The sequence below is a fragment of the Eulemur rufifrons genome, chromosome 2 (genome assembly GCF_041146395.1).
Source record: "Eulemur rufifrons isolate Redbay chromosome 2, OSU_ERuf_1, whole genome shotgun sequence".
NCBI lineage: Eukaryota > Metazoa > Chordata > Mammalia > Primates > Lemuridae > Eulemur > Eulemur rufifrons.
Genome location: NC_090984.1, coordinates 96,839,149 through 96,853,419, shown reverse-complemented (window position 1 = coordinate 96,853,419; position 14,271 = coordinate 96,839,149). Strand labels below are relative to the sequence as shown.

Below are 14,271 nucleotides of genomic sequence, written 5' to 3'. Positions count from 1 at the left end.
CTTGATATATGAAAATGCATTTAAAGGCCTGAATAGATAGACCAGGAATCCATTAACCAGAGTTACTTCTGCAAGACAAGTGGGATACACAGAAGTAAGAATGGGGCAAAAGGACTTTCACTTTTTTTCTGTATAATAATGTAAGAGGCTGGGTGCAACGGCTCATGCTTGTAATCCCAGCACTTGGGAGGCTAAGGCAGGAGAATTGCTTGAGCCCAGGAGTTTGAGACCAGCCTTGGCAACATAGCAAGACCCTATCTCTACAAAAAATTAAAAAATTAGCCAGGCATAGTGGTGTGCGCCTATAGTCCCAGCTACTTGGGAGGCTGAGGCAGGAGGATTGCTTGAGCCCAGGAGTTGGAGGCTGCAGTGAGCTATAACCACACCACTGCACTCCAGCCTGGACAACACAGTGAGATCCTGTCTCAAAAAAAAAAAAATTAAAGCATAAAGATATAATATTAATGTGCACATATATGTAATATATATTGGTACTGCTTGAATTTTTACAGTGAACATATATGACTTTTATAATTATAAAAACAATAAAAATGGGTGGAAGGAAGCAAAACAAAACTCTAGGCCGTTCTGTTAGCTAGATTGCACAAATGAGCACAGGCTTGGCCAGGTGAAGAGCCATTCTGGGAGGAGGGGATGCTCACGACAACACCCCCACCCCTACCAGGAGAGTGGATCATGGCTGGCTGAGGCCACGTGCACCCTGTAGCTGGGGAAATGGATGGACAGGTGCTTGACCAAGTCAGGGTCGGGACGCTGGCACCCATGACCAACACTTGGGCTCAGTGAGGGGAGGGCAGTGCTTAGTTGGCCAATTTTCCAAGACCCTCAAGGACAAAGGGAGTCAAGGCAAGAGAGATCTGGTGGCAATTCCCTCAACTTCATCCTTCCATTTCTGAAAGTACCTGGAATCCTAGAATGTAAGACCTGGGCGGGGGCACATGGGGAAACTGAGACCCAAGAAACAGGGTGGCTGCCCAAAGTCACATGGTGTGTAAGTGGAAGGGATGGGGTCTAGAGCCTTGGTGTCCTGCTTCTAGTCACTGTGACCTACCTGATGTAGGTGAGGGCGTTGCCCTCAGGAAAGTTGTAGGGGTGCCGCTTCCTGAAGACGTGGCCCACCCGGCTGCAGGGGACGATCTCCAAACTGCCGCCACACATCCACACCCTGAAGGAGAGCTCTGCAGGAGATGGCAGCCGTCAGGAGCAGGAAGGGGGCCCTTGGCCAGTCCCCGCTGAGCGAGGGTGGGAACAGGCTGGCTTCCCTTCTCTCTGGTGTCCTGTCTTTGAGGTACGTGCTGGGGTTGGAGCTCCTGGGCCTGTTCAGATGGGGTGCTCCGACTCCTTGCACACGTTCCTGACTGCACACCCCACATGTGTATGTGCATGTGCTCACACACACACGCGCAGACACACACACACGCTCCCTGTGGCTGAGGCCCTGGAGAGCAGTGGAAAAAGCTTTGAAGCAGCACCAAGGTAGAAGGAAAACTGAACCAATAGCAGCATCATTTCCAGCCTCTGTCTAGAAAGCCTCGGCCAGACATGGGCTAAGGAAGAACACATCTGCTCATCAGCCAGCTCTGGGCATTTGTGAGTTTAGAAAACCAGCCGCCAACCAAGCCACAGGCTGCTCCAGCTGGCATCTTTTTGGCTGGCCCCGCCCTCCCTCTTGGCCCAGTTGGTCTCCATGTAAAGGCTATCACTGGCCCTCATGAGACATGCTTCCTTTCGATGGTGTTGGTGGAGCTAGGCCAGCTTTTGCAGACAACTGTGGTCCCCACTAGTGTCAGGAGATGCACAAAGTGGCCATCCTGCCTCCCAGAAGGGGACATCACAGGTTACCACTCAGTTCTCCACTCACCAATCGCCATTTTTGGTAAGGACCCACCTTGGCAGCTGGCTAAATCTCACATAATCTCTCCTGATGTCCTACTTTCTTTCATATAGACCCTCTAGTTGGAGACTCTGTGACATTAAAACACCTCCTTCCTGTCCCAGAAAATTCATAACAACTGTTTTTTTAAAACTAAAACAAAAGACCATTTTCTTATGAGTTCTGGCTTCACAATTGGCCCTCAGGACACTTGTGGTCTCTAGCCAGCCGTGGGGCTCTCGCTGGGCACAGCTGGCCTGGGCCTTGCCAGAGACGCCCACTCTGGCCAGCCTGTGTGCACTCAGGGCCAGGACTGGACGCCTGACAGACCTGCACCCACACACAGGCTGGCTACATTAGTGGGCTTCCCTAGGTCTGCCCCTAGACCGCCAGGCATCCGTCCCTTCTGGCCGGAGCTCTGCAGCAACTGAGGTTTAGAACTGGAGACAGGCCTGGGGCACAGAAGATCTGCGTTTTGGTTTCATTTCTGCCAGCCCAACTTTGTTATGGCAATTAAGTCACTTCATCCTACCCAGCCCAGATTGTCCATACCATTATTAGCTACTGTTACTATCATCAACAATGGGAATAACGACAGTAGTAACCATCATCCATTTACTGAGCACTTACTATGTGCCACACTCTTTATACCTGACATCTAATTCTCCCTGCAACCGTGTGAAGTCGTTAAAAAACCCTTATGTTTTTTAATAAGGACCATGAAGCTCAAAGATGTTAAATAACCTCTCCAGGGTCACCCAAATACTCAGTTGCAGAATCACAACATAAAACTTCACACTTTGTCCACCCACACTGTTTGAATCAGATTCTTTGGTTCATTCAGCAAATTTTTACTGAGCACCTATTATATGTCATACACTGCTCTAGATTCCCTTATGCTCTAGTGGGGGAGACAGGAACCCAGGAAACTAGGAAGCAAAAAATATAAGTAAACAAGAAAATGAGTAGAATATGTAGCATATCAGATGGGGATAAGTGTAATGCAGAAAAATTAAGCAGGGAGCAGAACAGGGCTCGTGGAGTTGGGGGTGGGGCTACATTTTTAATTAGGCTGATTAGGGAAGTTCTCCCTGGGTACATTTGAGCTAAGACCTGAAACAGGTGAGGGAGGGAGTCATGTGGCTGTCAGGGAAGAGCATTCCAGGCAGAGGGACCAGCAAGGGCGGACCTGGGGCCAAGAGCTGGCTGCAGGTTGCAGGAGACTGTGCAGCCGGAGTGCGTGGGGGAGGATGGGAGAAGGGGCTGTGGCTGGGGGCAAGGGCAGATAGTGTAGGGCCTGGTAGCCAGTGTAAGGGTTTGGGTTTTGCCCTGAGTGGCATGGGAACACTTGCAGGGTTTCAAGCAGAAGAGCGACATGATCTGTGTTTTAAAAGGATCCCTAATGTGAGCCCAGCAGTTTTCACATTTGCCAGCCCCACTCACGGTGGCTTCCGGGCTCCTGAGTTTGGATCTCTTGGGGGACACAGGCACTCGTCTCAGTTTGGGCATCTCCCTCCCTTCAACAAAGGACTAAAATGAAAGGCTCGAACCCACGAGCGACCGGAGTCTCACGGCTCAAAACTGGTCCCAGCAGCTGAACGTCTGAGCGCTGCAGCTAGCCTAGATGTTTCTTTGGATTTCTTCTAAGAAACAAAACTCTCGCCAGAACTGCTCTGCGGTTCACCTTTCAAGTTCCCCAACTCCTGAGCCTTTCCCTCAGGCAGAGTTTGAAGTTAGCTGTTTGATCACTCACTCGTTCCTCTGTCAGTCTCTAGCCTAAAAAAGAAAGAAAGCAAAGGCTCTGGATGCAGGAGACGGTTGCTTTCCCAGCTCTCTAAGTCTTTGCAGAAACCAGCTTTGCCAAAGCTCCCTCAGGCTGAGACCAAGGACACAAAGGAGGTCGCTCAGGCCCAACACACATGAAAGAGGGTCAGAATGGAAGGGTCACTGCACCCCAGTTCCCAGAATTTACTCCTCCAAACCCCTGCCTGGAACCGGCTTCCAAGAGAAAATTACAAAGGGCAGAGGATCCCATGCCCGTTCCCACTCCGGCCGGGTCTGAGTCGGGATCGGGCCTGTTTCAAGCCCCCACCGTTCGTCTATTTTCCTGATCTGGGAGAAGAGGAAGAGGAGCCCTTCTCCTGACACCCCAGAGGTACGGACTTTGATAACATCCCACAACATGTGAGTGGCCCCGGTAAAGGAGCTGCAGGCGCCTGCTAGGTGTGGAGTTTCCTGATGGAATTCCAGAAGGCAGCACCCGCCTCAGTCTTCCCACCTGTCAAATGGGGGACACACCACCTGCCTCACTGATGGTGCAGGAAACTTGGTCGGGATGAAAAAGGAAACAGTGGGAAAGGGTCTGCAAAGGGCTGAGTCCACAGCAAGCGAGAGAACAGGCCTTTGCGTCTCACACGCCGCCGTAAGGGACCTGCCCAGGCTCCAGGAGACCCCCGGGATGGCTCTCACCCTTCCCCGTCCCGCTCTGTTTGGGAGGCTGCCCATGTGGGCGGCACCACCGGGCTCCCTTCGCTCTGGCTGCTGGGTTCGGCCAGCAGGAGGCACCGGCAGGAAGGGGGGCAGAGTGAGGGGGGCTGTTCAGACCCCCAACGCTCTCCACCTGGGCTCCGTGGTGGTTACAGCCCCCAGCAGCCACAGCCCTGCTCAGTACCACTGTCCCTGTCAGTACCACACTGTTCCCTCTATCCTGCCCACACCCTGTAAATAGGCCCTTTACTAAACACCCACACTGGGTGCACCGTCTGCACCCGGCCGGGACCCTGACTGACACGCGCTTTATCCAACCTCAATCTCACCAGCAACCCGGGAGGGAGGGCCCTTCACCTCCTACTCTGCAAATGAAGAAACCGAAGCTGGAAAAGCTGGCTGACTTCCCAGCTCACACGGACTGGAGTCCAGAGTGCAGGCTCTGACCCCACCTGGCGACCCACAGTGCCCCGGGACCCTAGTCCCGAGTGCCGAGAGGCCAGTGCGTGAGGGCCCCCCCACCCCACCGAAACACTTCGCCCCACCTCTGTCTCCTTCAGTGCTGCTGCAGGGAGGGGAGGGGGCAGCTTGCCACCTTTTCTGAGTCCAGAGGGTTCCCACGGCCACGCGCCATGCATTTCATTTAGCACTCACGGCAACCTCTTGAGGAAACCGAGGCTCTGGGAGGCTTTAACTTGCCCAAGGCCAAACGGCTTGAAGGTGGAAGAGCCAGGGTTTGCACACCGGCCACCTGACCCCACTGCTTACATGTACCCACCACCCTCTACCACACACTTCACAGCACTTCTGGGAGGGAAGCAGCCGCGTGTTTGAGCCGTGGTCCATGTTACAGCCTGTGTGTTCTTCCACAGTCATGTCTAGCTATGCGGCCACAGGCTCCCTGGAACACCCAGACCTCTTTGTTTACTAACTGTGTGGCTCTGGACAAATTGCTTAACCTCTCTGTGCCTCAGGGTTTGTTTTTTTTTTAATCAGTAAAATGGAGATCACAGTGCTCACCGCAGAGGGTCCCTGCGAGGATTAAATGACTCAACATGTGCAAAGTCCTTAGAACAGATCCTTATGCATAGAAAGTGCTCGGTCAGGGTTAGTTATTATTATTGCTATTGTTTTTACTGCTATTATTTCCCAACTCACCAAAATTCTCTCCCCCCCAGATGTCCATCTGGGCATCATACTTTCCCAAGTGGTTAAACCAGGCCTTGTCAATCACGAAGATTCCTCCAGCAATGACAGGTGTCCTGGAATAAGGAGAGGGGAGAGGTGACATGTGAAGTGCAGAAGCTAGGAGCCCCTTTAGATGCCCCAGGACCCAAGGCCACTTGCCCCCAAATCCTCTGCTTGCAGAGCCACAGGGATGGGATATGTGGCCAGCTCCCTCCACAACTGATCCTGTGGCCTATGTCCTCTCTGTCCCGGCAGACAGGGCCCAAGGGCCAGAACAGAGTCAGCACTTAAACTGTGCACCCTCAGGAGTCTTGGCGACTGACACAGCCTCCCAAGAGCCTCCCAGGCCCCCGACCTAGGGGAGGAAGGGGTCTCCCCAGAGCCCACAGCAGCCCTGACCTTATGGGCCTGGTGGGGTCTGTCCGGGTCATCTTCTGCTCAAGGGGGATCTGCTCCCACTTGAAATGCAGGCTCCAGTCGAACCCTACGGGACAGATCAGGGTGAGGACAGGGCTCAGGGCAGACCCTTCATTCCACCACCCCTCAGTCTCCCTTCATTAGCACCCAGCTCGCATAGGCCCTGAGCTCATCATTAGAATGAGATGAGACCCTACCCTCATGAAGTTTACAATCTATTGGCCAAGACAGACGACAAAGATAAATAAATAAATGGATAATATGTCAGCTGGGGGTGAGAAATGCTAAAAAAAGAAAAGAAAGGGAGGAGTGCCCATGCTATTTCAGCAAGAATAGTCAGGAAAGGCTCTCTGACGAGGTGACACTTGAGTAGAGACCTGAATGAAGGATGGATCCATGCAGATATCTCGGGGAAGTGAATTCCAGGCAGGGGCAGCAGCAAGTGCAAAGGCCCTGGGGTGATTTCCCAAAGGGGAAATGCCTGGCTCCCTTCAAATTCCAATGAACCCCAAGATCTAATCAATGGCTGGGTCCATTGATTGGGAGTCCAGATCCCCAAACAGGGAATCTCTATCATACTAGTTCTCAGCAACAGATTCTCTAGAGCAGTGGTCTCCAACATTTTTGGCACCAGAGACCTTTTTCATGGAAGACAATTTTTCCACAGACTGGCGAAAAGGGGGATGGATGGTTTGGGGATGAATCACGTGCATTACATTTATTGTGCACTTTATTTCTATTATTATTACATTGTAATATATAATGAAATAATTATACAACTCACCATAGGTTGGGGACCCCTGCTCTAAAGCATCACTGTCCAATAGAACTCTCTGCAATGATGGAAATGTGCTATATCTGCATTGTCCAATATGATAGCCACTAACCTCATGGGGCTATTGAACACTTGAAATGCGACTAGTGTAACAGACTGAATTTTAGATTTTATTAAATTTTGATTAATTTAAATAGCCACATGTGGCTACCGTCTACTGTATTGAACAGCCTAGCACTAGAGTCTGGACCAGAGCAGTCCAAAAGAAATATAATGCAAGCCACAAAGGTAAGCCACAATGTAATTTCAAATGTTCTAGTAGTCACATCAGAAAAAAGAATATATAAAAGTATTAGTAATTTGAATGAAATATTTTTAATGAAATATGTCCAAAATATTATCCTTTCAACATGTAATCAATATAAAAAATTACTGAGATATTTTACATTCTTTCACACAAAGTCCTGGAACCCTGTTTTGTTTTTCTTTTTGTTTAAGACACAGGGTCTCCCTCTGTCACCTAGGCTGGAGTGAGGTGGCACAATCGTAGCTCACTACAGCTTTGAATTCCTGGGCTCAACCGAGCCTCCCACTTCAACCTCCTGAGCAACTGGGACTAGAGGCGTGTACCACCAGGCCTGGCTAATTTTTATTAATTTTTTGTAGAGACAGAGTCTCACTGTGTTGCTGGTCTTGAACTCCTGGCCTCAAGCAATCCTCCCACCTCAGCCTCCCAAAGTGTTGGGATTACAGGCATGAGCCACTGCACCCGGCCCTGGTGTGTTTTTTATGTTTATAGCACATCTCAATTCCAACTTGTCACTTCTCAAGACTAGCCACAATTCAAGAGCTCAATAACCAAATGTGCTAATCGTCACCGTATCACACAGCATAGGTCTTAACCACCTCTGGGGTGTACATGTTAGGAATTCATGCAAGGCCAAGGGATCCCCCTCCCCAAGACAGCCACATCAGAGCCTTCTGCTGGGACTTGTAGCTGTGGTCCCTCAACTGGCAGCATTTGGGAAGGATGTGTCAATGTTTAGGGGGAGGGAAAGATGAGAGACTAGCCTGGCTCTGCCACCGACTGTGCCAGGAGCCTGCACCTGCCAGCTCTGGTCCTTTGTCCCCAACCCCAGGGCTCCACCAAATCTCTCCTCATTTTCTCTTCAGGGGCAGGAGGGCATGAGACCCTCTGGCACAGCTGGGGAGAGCACCAAGCCAGGGCTTTGCCTGCCCTCACCTACCTCCTTTCAGGTCTAGGGCCCCTCCCCCGGGAGCAGGACCCACCTCCGCGAAGGTCAGCAGACGCTGCAAGGTAGGCGAAGTTGTCCAGGCTGATGACATCAATGATGGGGCTCACCACGCGGGTGTGGTCCTAGGAGAGAGATGCGAGTGAGGCGAGGGACTCCTCTGTGGGAAACGGCCCAGCTGCCGGCTCTGGGCCTCCCTGAGACACGGGGCACTCAGTGCTTCCTGCACGATGTCCCCAGGGCCACCCCTGGGACCTGTCCTGCATCACCACACCCAGGCTCCTGCAAGTTCCCTCCTGGTCCCATGTGCTCTTCCAGCCTCTTCCTGGCACCTCATTTTGAGCCCTGCCGGGATCTCACCTCCTCAGTGAAGCCTTCCCTGACTGCTGTGGGCTGAAGGGTTTCTTCCTCTTTTAAGCTGCTCCCACATTCACAGTCGAGACAATTCCCGGGACAGGGGTTCATGTGCTGCCTGAGGTGGCTGTTCTGTTGCTGGTTTGAACCGTTGCTTGATTAAGGTCATTTACCTTTGTATATGTTTGAGTTGAGACTTCCCAGCTGGACCACTGGCAGCTGGAGGGCAGGGACCCTGTGGTCCCTAGGTAACCTGGGTGCCACTCCTCTCACACCACAACCACCTTGAGATCAGACTTGCCACTCCCTTCATCACCTCCCAGAGCACAGATCCAACTCCGCAACATCGGTGCATAACGCTGACTTTACTGAAGTGTTTGGAGAGCGGGGACGAGGTGGATTATGTCATATACCACATGCAAAACTTAATCAGCCTTCCTGAGCCCTCTCTTGTCTTGCCCTCCATGGAGGGACATGGAACAGGCCTCCTCTTTCTCTCTCTCCTCTTCCTCCACTCTGCGTTCACCCCCACAGTCCTCTTGTCGGCAACTTGGAATCCAGCTCTGGCCTCGGTTCACATCCACCGTCTCAGGATAATGAAGCCTGGGGGGTGCTTGATCAGGGGAGACCACGGATGGATCTTCAGTGCTCCGTGAGGGCCTCACCTCTTTCTGTTTATAAGCTTTTTTGTACTGAGATATAATTCACATACCATAAAATTTACCATTTAAAAGTGTACAATTCAGTGGTTTTACGGTGGTAGAACCATCACCACTATCTAGTTCCAGAACATCTTCCTCACCCCACTGAGAAACTCTAATCCACTTTCTATTTCTACGGATTTGCTTATTCTGGACATTTCGTATAAATGGAATCTCATAATGTGTGGCCTTTTGTGCCTGCCTTTCACTTCCTGTAAGGTTTTCTCAAAGTTCATGCATGTTGTAGCATGTATCAGTACTTCGTTTCTTTTTAAGACTGGATGGTTCTGTTGTATGTTGTATGGACAGACCACATTTGTCTGGCCATTCATCAGCTGATGGGCATTGGGTTGTTTCTCCCTTGGCTATTCTGAATTGTGCTGCTCTGAACAATCATGTACAAGTTTTTGGGTGGATGTACGTTTTTATTTCTCTCAGGTATGTACCCTGCTGGGGTCATATGGCAACGTATGTTCAAACTTCTGAAGAATTGCCGGACTGTTTTCCAAAGTGGCTGAGCTATTTTATAATATATTTCACCAGCAATATTTGAGGGTTCCTACTCGTTCACATCCTTGCCAGCACTTGTTATTGTCCATCTTTTTGTTTACAGCCATCGTAGTAGGTGTGAAATGGCATCTCATGGTGGTTTCGAGTAGCATTTCCCTAATGACTAATGATGTTGAGCAGCTTTTCATGGGCTTATTGGCCATTGTAGATCTTCCTTGAAAGAATATCTATTCAAATCCTTTGCCCATTTTTAAATTGGGTTATTTGTCTTTTCATGGTGGAGTTGTAATGGTCTGATCCTTTTCTGCCATCTTCCCAAATCCTCCCCATTCTGGAGAACAGCAGGCACGTGGTAGGAGCCCTCCTCCCCTCTCCTCTCTTTAAGAACACCATCCTCCCCCTGCCCCAGTGGCTCCCAGACTGACCAAGAGCTCCCAGCACAGGCCCCTGCCTCCCCCAGGAGAAAAACAGCACCCATTCGTAGTAAGAGCTTTATAGCTCACTGGACTTTCATTGCATTTAATTCTTACAACAACCCAGTGGGACAAATATTAACATTATCCCCATTTTCTGGTGTGAAAGCTCAATGAGGTGAAGTCACTCAGGGAGAAGCAAACCATTTAGGCTTCCTACAATGCCCACCCAACTTGAGAGACTGTTCCATAAGCCCGCATGCCAGGAACATGGCGGTGAGTCCCGAGGGACACCCAGCTCCCCCAGGGGCAGCCCGGCTCACCTCCTTCACCCGCTGCAGCATGGGCTGCAGCCACTCAGTGTTCACTTCACAGTGGCTATCCAGGAAGGTGAGGATGGCAGCTGCGGCCACATCTGCCCCGCGAACTCGGGACCGGATCAGCCCTGCAATAGAGTAGACAGGGGTTGGTGCTGGAACTGAGCCATTTTGCTTCCCAACCATCCCCTCAAAGTCCCAGGGCTCTCTGCCCTGTCAGGTTTCCTCTGAGTTATTGTGATTGGACTTGACTTTGTACTTCTGCTTGTTTCCTCCCTGCCTCCCCTTCTTCTTCTCATTCATCCATCAACATCATTCCCCAGGGTCATTCCCTGAGTGCCGTGTGCCGGACGCTGTGGGCTCTGGGGACACACAGATGAACACAGCTGAGCGAGTAGAAAGTGAGAAAGTGTGGTTTGGTCCTGAGGAGGACCAGAAAACAAACCTTCCCCTGGGAACCTCTGGGTGGTCCCCTGCAGCCCACCGCAATGTGTGGCATGGAGAGAATCTTCTGGACTAAGACAGGCTTGAGTTTGCATGCCAGCCCCTTCGCTCACCTGGAGCGCATTGTGTAACCTCTCCGAGCCTCCAGACCCAGAGAGATAATAGTCCCTGCCTTCAGGGTCAAAGGAGACGACAGGGAGAGAGCCTGGCGACCGGGAGACCCACAAGTGTCAGATTCTGCTCTTCTGCCCCTGGTTCCCCACAGTCCCCAACTGCTCACTGGACGGCAAAGAACGGCCTTGCTTTGGGCAGCTCTCTGCTCAGGGCTGGGGGCCTGCACGGTCAGGAGAGAGGAGCCCCCGCTGGCCCACCCCTGCCGGAGCAGCCCTCCGTGCCCTGTGCGCTGTGGGGAGGGAAGGGCCTCCCTCTCAGGGCTCTGAGCACAAGCAGCTCCCTGGAGAGATTTCCTAGCCACACCTCTGCCTCGTGCTCTGCCCGTGTCTATCCACCAGCCAGCCAGCCAGCCCAAAGCCCATCAGTCCCATCCGTCCACTCTATAGGTATCTATAAAGCATCTGACCATAAATTTCCATTTACTGTTGGCAAAATGCAAGGACAGCATATTCCCAGGCCTGACGGTACCTACAATCCTTAGCTTAGGAAACATTTCTCTTTGGCCACTTCCATTCCAGCTTGAAGGTTTCCCTCACCAATAACCTCTTGGCCCCTCGCCTGACTTGTCTTTCTTAAATATATCCATCACATCACTCTCTCACTCTAAAACCTTCAATGGCTCCCACTATCTGCCTCATCAAGTCTAAAAGCTTGCTCCTGGATGCCAAGGTCTTCTGTCCTCTCCAGTCATGCCACCATCCCCCCTGCTGACCAGGCTGGGTTCTCGCAGGAAGGGTGTATAAGGGAAGGGAGGGTAAGAGGCTGGGCTTTGGGTGGGGCCCCCAGGATGTAATCCTGGCTTCTCTGTTCACCACCCTGGACAAATCACTGAACCTCCTTAAACCCCAGTTTTCTCATCTGCAAAACGGGGACAGTGGGCAGTTAGGAGGGCTGAATGTGGCGAAGGGAATGCCGCAGGGAGGAGCCCTCAGGAGGAGGGGCTTTAGTGTTAAGGCTCCCGTCCCTGACGGATGCCTTTGCTGGCAGAGTCCCCGAGCCAGGCGAGCCCTCCCGTGCTCCCCTTCACCTGCCTCCCGACACCCCCACCCCGTCGAGGCCCACTCCTCCACGGAAGTCCCCCTTGCTCGCCCCGGCTCTGCGATTCCCACGTCACTCACACATAACTATCACCAGCTGCTACTGCCGAGGATTCTGACCCCCAAGCACGTGCTAAGCCCTCCGAGGGCAGGGACCGTGCTGTGCACAGCAGGGCCTCAAGTAACGTTGTTTTGTTATAACATTGTCAAGAAAAAAAAGTGATTCCTGGCCGTGGCCACTGTCTGTGTGGAGTTGGCGCCTTCTCCCCTTGTCTGCGTGGGTTTTCTCAGGCCTCCGCGCACATCCCAAAGCTGTGCACCTGCGGGGAACCGGTGTGTCTAAGTTGTCCCCGTGCAGGGGGGTGGTGTGTGTGAGTGCGCCCTGGGCTGCCAGGAGAGGCTCCAGCCACCTGAAACCGTGACCTGGGTAAATAATTATCTTGTTTGTTTTTATTAATCTCTTAAATGTATGTATAGCTCACATTTACTTCAATGTTTAATATTGTAAGTGTTTTCATCTTTATTTAGAAGTTTGGCGGTGTTTTTGTGACTAGAAATATGCTGTTGGAACTTAACTCTTTTTTTTTTTTTTTTTGAGACAGGGTCTCACTCTGTCACCCTGGCTAGAGTGCAGTGGTGTCATCATAGCTCACAGCAACCTCAAACTCCTGGGCTCAAGTGATCCTCCTGCCTCAGCCTTCCCAAGTAGCTGGGACTACAGGCGCCTGTCACCATGCCTGGCTAATTTTCCTATTTTTTGTAGAGATGGAGTCTTGCTCTCGCTCAGGCTGGTCTTTAAGTCCTGGCCTCAAGTGATCCTCCCGCCTCAGCCTCCCAGAGTGCTAGGATTACTGGCGTGAACCACCGCGCCTTAACTTTGGTTCCTATCAGTTAGCCTCTGGTAACACTGGTTTTGTTATACATTGCTTCCCTTAAAGTTGCAGTTCCCAAGAATCTATTGATGATGATAAGTGGGGACTTACTGTAATTCTTTTGTGGCCTCTAGAGCTGTGGTCCCCAACCCCTGGCCACAGCTTGGTACCAGTCCATGGCCTGTCAGGAACCAGGCCTGTATCACCACCTGAGCTCCGCCCCCCTATTGCCCCCCCACACCCCTGGCCTGTCCGTGGAAAAATTGTCTTCCACGAAACTGAGGAACTGGGGCTGCACAGCAGGAGGTGAGCAGCGGGAGATTGAGCAAAGCTTCACCTGTATTTACAGCCGCCCCCCACTGCTTTCGTCACTGCCTGCGCTCTGCCGCCCCCCAACTTGGCCCCCATCGGTAGAAAAATCGTCTTCCGTGAAACTGGTCCCTGGTGCCAAAAAGGTCTCGGACCGCTGCCCTAGAGTGACATGCACAATGCCATTCTGTAGCTGGTGCTCCCAAACACCCCTTATTGGCAGGGAGGTCACAGCTGCTTCATACTTCCCTTTGATTTTTCCCAAAGCCTTTCCACACAGCGTATCTCATTTAATCCTTACAATAACCTTGCAGGGCAGAAAGGGTATTATCATTATCCCATGTCTCAGAAGAGACAACCAAGGCAGCCAGAAGTAGAGCAACTTGCCTACAGTTGTGCCGTGACAGGGGCCGAGCTGGGATAGGAGGGTCTTTGGCAGACTCTTGTCCCAGCCATCAGGAATGCAGCGGGGCCGTGCTGGCCTGGTGTGCCATGCTGCCAAAAGGAGTGGACAGGTGCAGAGGACTACACCAAGATGGATCCACGGGGAGACCCTGGGTCCCAGGACTCACCTTCACGCCGGTCATTGCGCAGGCACTTGACCTTGGGGATCCTGGTCAGGAGCAGACAGTCTTCAGCTGAGGGTGCAGAGAAGGAAGGCAAGCTCATTCTGACAGGGCATCAGACCAGGGGGCTGCCCAGGAGCTGTCCCACACTAGGCCCAGGAAAGGGCTGGGGTGGGAGGATGGAGGGGCTCGGTCATCATCCCTGGCCAAAGGATGGCCCTGCTCCCAGGCCAAACTGGAGAATGCCTACACCTATGGCATTGCCTCACCCCACAGCACACCAGCAATGTTCACCAGCCCAGCTCTTGTCGCGTATGGCAGTTGTTATAATCGAGGATGCTGCTGATGCTGGCTTTTTTTTTTTTTTCTTCCCCATCTCATCTCACTGGTGTCTCATCCAAAGCAATACCTTTGGCATCAAGGAACAGGGCCAGGGAGGGATCCTAGAAAAGACCAAGGATCCGCACATCCCCACTGAGGGGCAGAGAGGTCAGTCTGGGATGGCCAGGACAACGGCAAGAGTGCTTGCCTCAGTGTTCTGGGGAAACGAGGGGGTGTGG

At 52.0% G+C, this 14,271-nt stretch overlaps 1 protein-coding gene across 1 annotated transcript in view; it reads right to left on the bottom strand.

Moving 5' to 3' along the window:
- GALNT16 (polypeptide N-acetylgalactosaminyltransferase 16) overlaps positions 1-14,271 on the bottom strand; it is a 73,270-nt gene that overhangs the window by 8,678 nt on the left and 50,321 nt on the right. The window contains exons 5-10 of the mRNA XM_069465074.1: positions 13,718-13,783; positions 10,316-10,437; positions 8,052-8,139; positions 5,969-6,053; positions 5,540-5,643; positions 1,073-1,199 (exon numbers count right to left, since the gene is read on the bottom strand). Coding sequence (XP_069321175.1) covers positions 1,073-1,199; positions 5,540-5,643; positions 5,969-6,053; positions 8,052-8,139; positions 10,316-10,437; positions 13,718-13,783 — 592 coding nt within the window. The remainder of the gene's footprint in view (positions 1-1,072; positions 1,200-5,539; positions 5,644-5,968; positions 6,054-8,051; positions 8,140-10,315; positions 10,438-13,717; positions 13,784-14,271) is intronic.